General features: G+C 35.5%; 1 protein-coding gene across 2 annotated transcripts in view; it reads right to left on the reverse strand.

Moving 5' to 3' along the window:
• The window catches only part of TMEM156 (transmembrane protein 156), a gene marked incomplete at both ends in the record, with an annotated part of 49,426 nt that extends 39,191 nt beyond the window's left edge, over positions 1-10,235 (reverse strand). For both annotated transcript variants that reach the window (XM_082838846.1, XM_082838845.1), the window contains one exon: positions 10,148-10,235. In XM_082838846.1, coding sequence (XP_082694972.1) covers positions 10,148-10,235 — 88 coding nt within the window. The remainder of the gene's footprint in view (positions 1-10,147) is intronic.
• Between the last annotated feature and the right edge of the window lie 2,180 nt (positions 10,236-12,415).

The raw sequence follows: 12,415 nt of genomic DNA on the forward strand, positions 1-12,415 counted from the left end.
CTTTTCAGCAGAAACTTTGCAGGCCAGAAGGGATATATTCAAAATGATGAAAGGAAAAAAACCTACAACCAAGAACACTCTATCCTGCAAGGCTATCATTCAGATTTGTAGGAAATATAAAGAGTTTTACAGATAAGCAGAAGCTAAGAGTTCAGAACCACTAAACTGGCTTTACAAGAAATATTAAACAGACTTCTCTAAGTGGAAAAAAAAGACCACAACTAGAAATATGAAGTTACAAAGGGAAAAATCCCATTGGTGAAAGCAAACAGTAGATCAACCACTTATATTATGATGGTTAAAAAACAAAAGCAGTAAAATCATCTATATCTACAATAAGTAGTTAAGGGATACACAAAACAAAAAAATGTAAAATATGATGTCAAAGGCATTAAACATTTGGGGGATAGTAAAAATGCAGGGTTATTATAATACATGCAAACATAAGAGATCATCAACTTAAAACAATTACATATATTATAGGTTGTCATATATACCTCTTGGTAACTACTAACCAAAAATCTATAATAGATTCTCATACAAAAAATAGAAAAGGAACCCAAACATAACACTAAAGATAATCATCAAATCACAAGAGAGCAAAAGAAGAGGAAAGGAACAAATAAGGACTGCAAAACAACCCCAAAACAATCAACAAAATGTCAGTAAGTACATACCTATCAATAATTACTTTAAATTTAAGTGGACTAAATGCTCCAATCAAAAGATATAGCATGGGCTTCCCTGGTGGTGCAGTGGTTGAGAGTCTGCCTGCCGATGCAGGGGACACGGGTTCGTGCCCCGGTCTGGGAAGATCCCACATGCCGCAGAGCAGCTAGGCCCATGAGCCATGGCCACTGGGCCTGCGTGTCCGGAGCCTGTGCTCCACAACGGGAGAGGCCACAACAGTGAGAGGCCTGCGTTCCACAAAAAAAAAAAAAAAGATATAGCAGGGTTGAATGCATACAAAAGCAAAACACATATACATGCTGCCTACAAGAAACTGACTTCAGATCTACAGACACACACAGACTGAAAGTGAGGGGATGGAAAAGAATGCTCCATGCAAATGAAAAAAAAAACTGAGGTAGCAATAATTATATAAGACAAAATAGACTTCAAAACAAAGACTATAACAAGAGCCAAGGAAGAACATTATGTAATGATAATGGGATCAATCCAAGAAGGTAAGACAACTGTAAACATATATGCACCCAACATAAGAGCACCTAAGTACATAAAGCACATGTTAACAAATGTAAAGAGAGAAATTGACAGTAACACAACAACAGTGAGGGACTTTTAACACCGCACTTACATCAATGGACAGATCATACAGTCATAATATCAATAAGGAAACACTGGCCAACAGATTAGAGCAGACAGACTTAATAGATATACATAAAACATTCCATAGAAAAGCAGCAGAATACACATTCTCTTCAAGTGAACATAAAATGTTCTCCAAGATAGATCTCATGCTACTCCACAACACAAGTCTCAGTAAATTTAAGAAGATTGAAATCTTATCAAGCACCTTTTCTGACTACAACAGTATGAGACTAGAAATCAACTACAAGAAAAAAACTGGAAAAAACACAAACACATGGAGGCCAAAGAATATGCCGCTAAGTGACCAATGGGTCACTGAAGAAATTAAAGAGGAAATAAAAAAATACCTGGACAAATGAAAATGGAAACACAGCAATCCAAAATCTATGGGGTGCAGCAAAAGCAGTTCTAAAAGGAAAGTTTATAGCAATATAAGCTTACCTCAGGAAACAAGAAAAATGAGTAAACAATCTAACCTTACACCTAAAGGAACCAGAAAAGGAAGACAAAGTTAGCAGAAGGAAAAAACTCATAAAGATCAGAGCAGAAATAAATGAAATTGAGACTGAAAAAAAGAAAAGAAAAGAAAAGATCAATGAAACTAAGAGCTGGTTCTTGGAAGAGATAAATAAAATTGATGGCCCTTTCACCAGACTATCAAGAGAAAAGGAGGGCTTCCCTGGTGGCACAGTGGTTAAGAATCCATCTGCCAATGCAGGAGACATGGGTTCGAGCCCTGGTCCGGGAAGATCCCACATGCCGCAGAGCAGCTAAGCCCGTGAGCCACAACTACTGAGACTGCGTGCCTAGAGCCCATGCTCTGCGACAAGAGAAGCCACCGCAATAAGAAGCCCTCACACTGCAACGAAAAGCAGCCCCTGCTCACTGCAACTAGAGAAAGCCTGTACACAGCAACGAAGACCCAACGCAGCCATAAATTAAATAAATAAATAAAATTTTTAAAAGAGAGAGAGAGAAAAGGAGAGAGAGCCCAAATAAATAAAATCAGAATAGTTACAACCAACATCACAGTAATACAAAGGGATCATAAGAGATTAGTACAAACAATTATATACCAATAAAAAGGACAACCTAGAGAAATGGATAAATTCCTAGAAACGTTCAATCTCCCAGGACCAAATCAGGAAGAAATAGAAAGTATGAACAGACTGATTAGCAATAATGAAATTGAATCAATAATTTTAAAACTCCCAACAAACGATAGTCCAGGACCAGAGAGCTTTGCAGGTAAAGTCCACCCAACATTTAAAAAGAGTTAATACCTATCCTACTTAAACTATTTCAGATAATTTAAAGGGAAGGAGTGCCTCCAAACTCATTCTACAAGGATGGCATCACTCTGATACCAAAACCAGATAAAGACACCACCAAAAACAAAAAGAAAATTATAGGCCAATATCACTGAAAATATTAGCAAACCAAAGTCAACAATACATTAAAAGGATCATACACCATGATCAAGTGGGATTTATCCCAGAGATGCAAGGATGGCATTTTTCACAGAACTAGAACAAATAATTCTAAAATTTGTATGGAACCACAAAGACCCCGGATAGTTTAAAAAAAAAAAATCTTAAAAAAGAAAAGCTTGAGGTATCACACTCCCTGATTTCAAATTATACTACAAAGCTACAGTAATCAAAGAGTATTACTGGCACAAAACAGATACATAGATCAATGGAACAGAATAGAGAGCCCAGAAATAAACCCACACTTAAATGGTCAATTAATCTATGACAAAGGAGGCAAGAATATGCAGTGAGGAAAAGACAGCCTCTTCAATAAACAGTGTTGGAAAAACTGGACAGATACATGCAAAAGAATCGAACTGGAGTACTTTCTCACACCGTATACAAAAATGAACTGAAAATGGATTAAAGACTTCAATGTAAGACTTAAAACCATAAATCTTCAGAAGAAAACATAGGCAGTAAGTTCTTTGATATTGGTCTTATTAATATTTTTGGATCTATCTCCTCAGGCAAGGGAAGCCAAAGCAAAAATAAACAAACAGGACTATGTCAAACTAAAAAGCTTTTGCACAGTGAAGGAAAATACCAGCAAAATGAAAAGGCTGCCTACTGAATGAGAGAAGATACTTGCAAACAGTGTATCTGATAAGGGATTAATATCACAAAGAGCTCATACAATCCAACAGCAAAAAATCCAACAACTAAATTAAAAATGGGCCAAGGACCCAAATAACATTTTCCAAAGAAGACATACAGATGGCCAACAGTCACATGAAAAGATGCTCAACATCACTAATCATCAGGTAAATGCAAATCAAAACCACAATAAGATACCACCTGTCAGAATGGCTGTTATAAAAATACAACAAATAAGTGTTGGCAAGAATGTGAAGAAAAGGATACCCTTGTGCACTACTGGTGGGAATGTAAACTGGTGCAGCCACTATGGAAAATAGTATGGAGGTTACTCAAAAAATAAAAACAGAACTACCATATGATCCAGCAATTCCATTTCTGGGTATTTTTCCAAAGAAAACAAAAATACTAATTTGAAAAGATATATGCATCCCTATATTCATTGCAGCATTATTTACAATAGCCAAGATATGGAAGCAACCTAAGTATCCATTGACAGATGAATAGATGAACAATATGTGGTATACACAGTTGACCCTTGAACAACACAGGTTTGGAACTGCATGGGTCCAAACTTTACATGGATTTTTTTCAATAGTAAATACTACAGTACTACAAGATCCACAGTTGGTTGAATCTGCAGATGCAGAACAGTGGGTGGGTGTGGAGGAACTGCGTGTTTGGAGGGCCAATTATAAGTTATGCATGGATTTTTTACTTTAAGGAGGGTCAGCACCCCTAACAACTGTGTTGTTTAAGGGTCAATTGTATATACAATGGAATATTGCTCAGCCATAGAAAATAACGAAATCTTGACAGTTGTGACAACATGGATGGACCTAGAGGGTATTATGTAAGTAAAATCAGTCAGACAGAGAAAGACCAATACTGTATTGTTTCACTTATATGTGGAATCTAAAAACAAAATAAACATATCAAAACAGAAACAGCCTCATACAGAGCAAACTGGTAGTTGTTAGAGGGGAGAGGGGTGAGGGGAAGAGTGAAATAGATGAGCGAGATTAACTCTCAGGGATGTAATGTCCAGCATAGGGAATATAATCAATAATATTGTAAAAACTTTGTATGGTGACAGATGGTAACTAGACTTATTGTGGCAATCATTTTGTAATATATAAAGATATCAAATCACTATGTTGTACACCTGAAACTAATAGAATATGGTAAGTCAATTATACTTAAATTTAAAATTTTTAATTAAAAAATTCTTGTCTCTAACCACATAAACTGCATAAAAGATATGCCATGATAAATTTCTATTCCACAAGAATTAAAATATGCATATTGGTTGCCAGGATAGAAGTTCATGGCTTACCTGCCTAATTTACAGAGACGTTAGTTAATATATATTGCTTTCCTTTGGTCACAGGTCTGCTTCTTTAACAACTGGCATAGACTCAAAAGAGTATCAATTTCAATAGCAAAAACTCAATTATATTTCCATTTGAGTACAATAGTTGAAGCTTCTCTAGCAATATTGAGCGGGAAAGGGTGAAAAAATATCATGTTGTGTATGGATGATATATCCATGGTGTTAACCAGATGAGGAAAAGGGCAGTCTAGAGAGAATATGGATTTATTCAGAGATCACTTGGGGAAGACAATATAAAATATTTCCTAGGAGGAAGGGGCAAGGTTTGAGATTACTTTTAACCTATGGTCGCAGTATATGAATGGCAGATTTGGGACATAAGAAAGAGACTACTGGTTTTATTTGTCAAAACAAGGGAAGTAAATGCACACTGTGAAATTCTCCATTGGGGAAAAAAATGGTAGGTAAATGATTCAGGGTAAAGTGATGCATATCTTTTAAGTAAAAGATTCTGTGAAATAAATTTCAGAGGGTGCACAACCTAAAAGTTCTAGGTTTGTGGTGAAATTTTATGTTTCAGAAATGTAAGATGAGGATAAAAATGCCTGACCTACCTAAATTAAAAGATGGTTGTGAGGGTCTGATGGGAAATACTTTCTTCCAGAAAGCATTTTCTTTTTTATTTCCTTTATAATATTTTTAATTTCCTTTACAATATGACTCAGAAATTTCACTTAAGCACAAACTGAGTGCCTTCTAATGTGGCGGGTACGTCCTAAGTGCTTGAAATGTGAACAAAACAGACAAAAAACCCTCATTTTCATTGAGCTTACGTTCTATTTGGAGAAATCGGGCAACAAAAAATATAAACAATAAATAAGTAAATAATATGGAGAAAAGAAACAGAGCGGTATAAGGGGAATATACATTACCATATTAATGTTTTAGAGAAAGCCGTTTTTTCTATAAAAACAAAAAAGATATTCCGAGAGAACATTTATCTACCGATGCAGATGAATGAGACATGTAATGAGAAAGCTTCTCAAGCAAGGGTTATTGGTATTGTAACCTCACCTATGAGAGAATAAGGCCAATTCTGCCAAAGCAGTGAAAAGCATTATTTTCAGCAGTAATTTTTTTGCCAGTACGTATGTCTAAGATATATATGTAAAAATACCATGTCCATTAGTAGCCATTTTAAAACTATAATGATTCAGAAAAATCAGTAAGAAATAAAATCTTTAAAAAAAGCAAATTTATCCATCTAGGCTTTTTCCTTCTTCCTGTAGGTTTTCAGAATAGTCTCCCTTGAGAATGATGCTTCACCATTAATGAGTTGAAATCTTTAATGAGTTAAAATGAGTTATTATGTGTAAAAGTACTTGGTGTATAATACCTGCAGATGTATGTATAAATATTTGTTAAATTTTTAAAAAACTTTTTTTAATAGTCATGACTATATCCCAGACCTGATTGGGGATTACTGATTAAATTATTAATGCATCAGCCAATAAGAAAATAAAGTGCCCATTTTTTGAGAACTAAGATGAGAATTTCTCAAATTAATTGCAGTTACCCTGATTACACTGGTCTTTATAATATAGACATAAGTAATATGTACATACGCTCATATACTTCAGGGTTTAGCCTATAGTTTGTAAGTGTTTGAGGTTCCTTTATCCTTTGTCTTCTTCCATTTCACTGCTCACTATACAGCCATTTCCATCAGAAAGTGTGAAGTGGAAGGGAAATGAAAGCTGGTAAACATAGTGTATGTCAGTTTGGCTCTTAAAAGTAAGAGAGGCGGGCTTCCCTGGTGGCGCAGTGGTTGGGAGTCCGCCTGCCGATGCGGGGGACACGGCTTCGTGCCCCGGTCCGGGAGGATCCCACATGCTGTGGAGCGGCTGGACCCGTGAGCCATGGCCGCTGAGCCTGTGCGTCCGGAGCCTGTGCTCCGCAACGGGAGAGGCCACAGCAGTGAAAGGCCCGCGTACCGCAAAAAAAAAAAAAAAGTAAGAGAGGAAGTCAAAACAGCTAGATGAAATTAGGTATGAGGTGTTTTCATCTGTGCTATTCCTGGTCCTCGTCACCACAGTCAGGGATATACTCACATAACTCACTAAAATTTCTGGCTTCAAGAATTTCTGAGATATAAATACGAATATATTTTATTTGAAAATCAATAACAATTGCTTCTTTTAGAAAGTGCTCCTGCAAGTAGCGAAGGAGAAATATTGGGTGATCATTAGAACTCTGACAATTATTTCTCTTTGTGAATGAAAATGGAAGAAACATCCTCCCCCAGACAGGACTGGAAGCAACTTTTATGTTCCCATTGCATCTTTTTAACGTTGCTATTTTCATGATTACAGTATTGTATTTAATTATTTACCAGTCAGTCCTCCCCTTGACTGAAAACTTTTTGAAGGAAGAATTGCCTTCATTTTTGTAGCCTTGGGTTCCTCGTACAGTTAGACACTATTCATAAGTGAAAGAATAAATAAAGATCACTGAGATTTATATGAGTTAACCAGGTCTCTCTCTCTCTCTTAAACACTGTAAGTCCACCTAAAGCAGGTTGGTAAAACATCTTTTATTTGGAACAACCCAGCTCCCTTAATTTCAAGAACTCTGAATAAAAATATATCCATACCCTTTTATATCTCTATTATCTAATGCAATATAAGAGTATGAAACCGTTATATTAACTACTGTGTCTTAGTATAAGCTGCCTTTCCAATAAACTGAAAACTAGAATAAGCTATCTTGCCAGTGCAAACCATTGTAAAGTCATTAGAAGTCCCAAACACCATTAAAGAAGTTCCCCATCTTTGCTAAAGTTAGACTAAATAGCTTATACTATGTAATTATAATAATTGAATATTCTGTGTAATGATTATTCAGATACATTCTTGATGAAAAATGATCAAACACAGTGTTCTATTTTTAACTTAGGCCTTCAGAGGATTTATTATTTTGAAATCAAATCTATTAAACCTGGTGAATACATTATTCCTCATTAAGATTCCTTTTGAATTCATTCGACATGTTAAAGACAGTGTATCAATAAATAATTTGCAAGTAAAAATCATTTTATAATATTTATCTTAGAAATTAAAGTGAATAGAATATAAGAATGGAAAAAAGACACAAGTAACTGATAGGAAGGGTAAGACTACATGGGAAACTCTCAAGGTTAATTTTAGCACTTCTGGAACTCTTTTATCTTATCATCTAAATAATCTTACTAGATATTTTATTTTATGAAATACATCAGTTAACAAGTCAACTCATTTCATAGGCAACTTATTGTGATTAAAAATTATTTTAGGCCTTCTCTGCTAGTGCAGTGGTTGAGAGTCCGCCTGCTGATGCAGGGGACACGGGTTCGTGCCCCGGTCTGGGAAGATCCCACATGCCGTGAAGCGGCTGGGCCCGTGAGCCATGGCCACTGAACCTGTGCGTCCGGAGCCTGTGCTCCACAACGGGAGAGGCCACTACAGTGAGAGGCCCACATACCGCAAAAAAAAGAAAAAAAAAATATTATTTTTTAAAAAGACAAAACAATTATGTGCCCTTAGTTTAATCAATATAGAACTGTATAAAATGAAGATACATAAACTTGCTCCTGGTGATCCATAAACCATTATAAAATATAAAGCATTATTATTACACTATTGCATGTGTAAAATATTTTGCCTAAGAATCAACTTTTCATTTATGGCAGCTCTGTGCAAAATTCCTTCTACCACAAAATGATATTAGGACAAAATTGTGCTTTTCAAACAGTTTTGTTTGTTGGTTCCAAGGAGAGTTCCTTTGAAACAAAATTCTCAGATAAATCCATCACTCTAAAAAGAGTTGGAGGAAATATCTACGTTGCTCTCGGACAAGGAAAAGAGAAATGGGTATTTTAAATTTTAGGAGGCAGTAAAGGTAGTATTGGAAGCTATTGTAATCAGTTAAGAAACTAAGAGTACAAAATCATTATCAATGATGGTTGATTATTGTCGAGACATCTGCCCCCAAAAGAAAAACTTTTAACATGCTCTTGTAGTCACCAGTTCTCACAAAACACTAACCAATACTTAGCAAATAGATCATTAAATCTTTTAGACTGATTACCTGGTTTTCATTAGATCCAACCTGATTTTCTTTAGAGGTGCTAGATACATCTATCTGATCTACCTTAGACAGCTATTAAATGAGCTACCCCTCAGCCCACAATAGCTTAAAAATTGAAATAGGTTATCTCCATTCCAATTCTAACTATTCCTTTTATATTTTCACTCAGTGAAATCAAGAATTAAAATATATGCTATGATTGCTTAATCTAAGCAACATAATGCCAGAAAACCAAGAGTAATTTAAAAACTTCAATTATTCACAAAATGGACATTCATAGTGTTTATTTATCAAAAAAATTTTATCTGCTACTCTACATCATGTATATACAATATTAAATAATCATTGCAATATGTCACCAAATGTTATTAGCAAAAGTATTTTCATCTGGCCACTTAGTATTATGTATATGCAATAATAAATAATCATTGCAAAAAGTCATGAAATATAAGCTTTTCTCTGATTTTAATCAAATTCATATGATAACTTTTTAATGATAGAACACAACATTTTCTTTTTACTTTTTCTTCTTATAAAATGCTAGGGAGCACAATTACCATTCAAACAATCACACTAATATATTTTCAAATCTTTTACTGACACATAAACATAGTTTAAATTTACATCTATTTATTTTCCTACCCTAGGTTTCAGCAATATCACAATTTTCTGAAATACACACAAAGCTAATTTTGTTCCATTTTTCTCTAGTTGCAAATATGCACAGGCATACACGTGCTTAAATTTACACCCATCTTATTTTGAAAAAAATCTAAATACATTTCCATAAAGTGACAGTAAGTGATGTGTGTGAAATAGTTGTGATAGAGGGAATTCAAGCATTTTTAACATAGTAAATGTTACTTTCTTTATAAAATAATTCCAGAATGTAAAAGCATAATTAAAACTGTTTTGAAGGAAACTTTCAAAGAGCAAAATCATATTATGAGATTATTGTAAACTCAATGTTTGAAAGCTAGACTACAGATTTCAAGTATTTCTTTTCATTTTTTCATTTCATTGTTGTATGCTACAATACTTAAGTACTGTACTATACTGTACTATATAACAGTCAACTAAAATTGCAATCTCATTTTATTAGCTTTTCAGGCATAGAACTTCAGCCCACACAACATGTACTCAAAAACAAAGGCCTTTCCTGTAACCATTAGCTGACATAAGTTTTAAAAATTAAAAAAGAAAAAATAGATTGTAATTAAATACTCACTGTTTGGTGTCTTGAAATATTCTGGCAAAATTAAAATGAACGTGATTACCATGGCCAAAAGTAATTTAAGGAGGGCTGTATTTGTCATGTCTCTTCACATGACACATGTGTTCTCATCAAGTACATTGATGGCATGTTTCTTCCTGGTTTAAGTTTCATCTCTGCGGTACTTTGTTTATACAGCTTACCTCATACTCACTTCCTTTTTTATAAAAAGGAGGCCTTGAACTGAGACTTCATTTTTGAGTCACTTTCCACTAAGAAAACTATCTTCTAACAAGCACTTTCAAACTATCTTCTAAACAAGAAAGAATAAAGAAATGATCTCAGGAAGAAAAGGGGTCTTGTTCTCATCTAAATTTGAAGCTATTTTCCTACACTTACCAATCTGTGTGAGTAAATATAAACCCACAATATACTCACGAAAAGTGAAATGATGAATGTCAGTTATGTCCAGGTTGTAAGAACGTCATTCATTCATTTACTTATTAAGTGATTATTGACCCACTTTTAAGTGCATTGTCCTGGATTCTGGTGTTCAGAAAACAATATGTCTAGAAGACAGTAAACAGTATAAAAGGTAAGGATAAATTAAAAAGACACATGTAAAATTTTGGCTCTACTACATTGTATAAAAACAATAGAATGGTACTTATTATCATTATACCTATAAATACAGTGATTATTGTTACAGAATCCACATTTTCAGTTCCCATTTCAAAAAAAGATCTTTCATTACAATAATTCCAGTGAAATAAAATGCATCATCTTAGAATATAAATGAAGGGCAGGTAAAATTCATGGTGAATATAAAATATGTGCAAACAAGTATTTTTATTCTATTGTTCTTGTTTTCTGGTTTAAAAAAAAATGGTATCAGATGTCCAATCTTTTCTCCCTGCTCATTCCCTCTTGTACCCTCACCACCCATCCATTTCCATCTATCCTGTTTCTTATTCTTTACCCACCCAGCCCTGAGCTTTATGGAACAATGGGTGAGCTGGGGGTAGGAAGCAGGGAACAAAGGTCATCCTGTGAATATATTGTGAATATGAATTAACTGTCTTTTCTTCTGACTGGGTGCAACAATTTGTTGGACAAATGGGAATCATGGACCTTAGGACTTGAGTCTAAGAACAGTCAAAATGGGTGTATGACTTCAAATATAGGACTTATTTTATGACCAGCATCAAGGACCATTCAAAGGAAGAGAGAAATTGATGAGAGTTATGGCCTGAACCAATTACTGGACTGAGATATATTGGATTACAGGTCAGGCAGTGTCTTCAGTAGAGATTCTGGTAAGGATGGATGGGAAACCCTGTTCCTTAATTCTTACAGGTATCACTAAGTGGTCAGTGGACTCTCTACTCCGCATTTTGACCCTGTTTTGATTCCCTCAGACATTCTAACTCTTATTTATGAATACAAACATTCCAACCATAACTTTACCAATGGCGATAAAATTGATCAAGAAAGTATTTACTTGACATAGCACTATTAAGTCAGTTTAATTCCTGGATAAATTTTCTTGTAAGAGCAGTTAAACCACTTCTATATTTTTCCCCTTTAATTTTGATTTTACTGAAACTACTTTTTTTTTTTTTTTTTTGCGGTACGCGGGCCTCTCACTGTTGTGGCCTCTCCCGTTGCGGAGCACAGGCTCCGGACGCACAGGCTCAGCGGCCATGGCTCACGGGCCCAGCCGCTCCGCGGCATGTGGGATCTTCCCAGACCGGGGCACGAACCCGTGTCCCCTGCATCGGCAGGCGGACTCTCAGCCACTGCGCCACCGGGGAAGCCCTGAAACTACTTTTGTTAGTACCTGTCCTTTTCTATGAACGACAGTGCTTTGGTTCATTTATTAATTTTTTTGTCCATATTAAATTTTATGGATTTGTGAGCTTTTTGTTTGTGTGGTAGTATTTCTTATAGATCTGCTTCTTTCCTTGCTACTCCCTTCCCTGCAATATGAACTCAGGCTGCTAAACTTATTCCTGAACACCTAGAAGATAAACTTGCCTAGCGGCATCATGGGTCTTTTGTCAATAATGGGCTGTTCCATGTTCTCTGCAGCTGGCTTCTCTGGTGCTGTACAGATGGTGGATGTCAGGAGGCCAGTCCAGGGTCCCTTAGTCCCAGGCCACTGCCTGGCTGCTCTGAGGATGTAGGGGTTCAGTGTCTCATACCTGGCCTATAATCCATTTGCCGGATACCAGTGTATCATCTCTGATTTAGCAAATCATGAGAAAATTGTGATATTCCTTC

This window comes from Leucopleurus acutus (genome assembly GCF_964270905.1).
Source record: "Leucopleurus acutus genome assembly, chromosome: 4".
NCBI classification, from domain to species: Eukaryota; Metazoa; Chordata; class Mammalia; order Artiodactyla; family Delphinidae; genus Leucopleurus; species Leucopleurus acutus.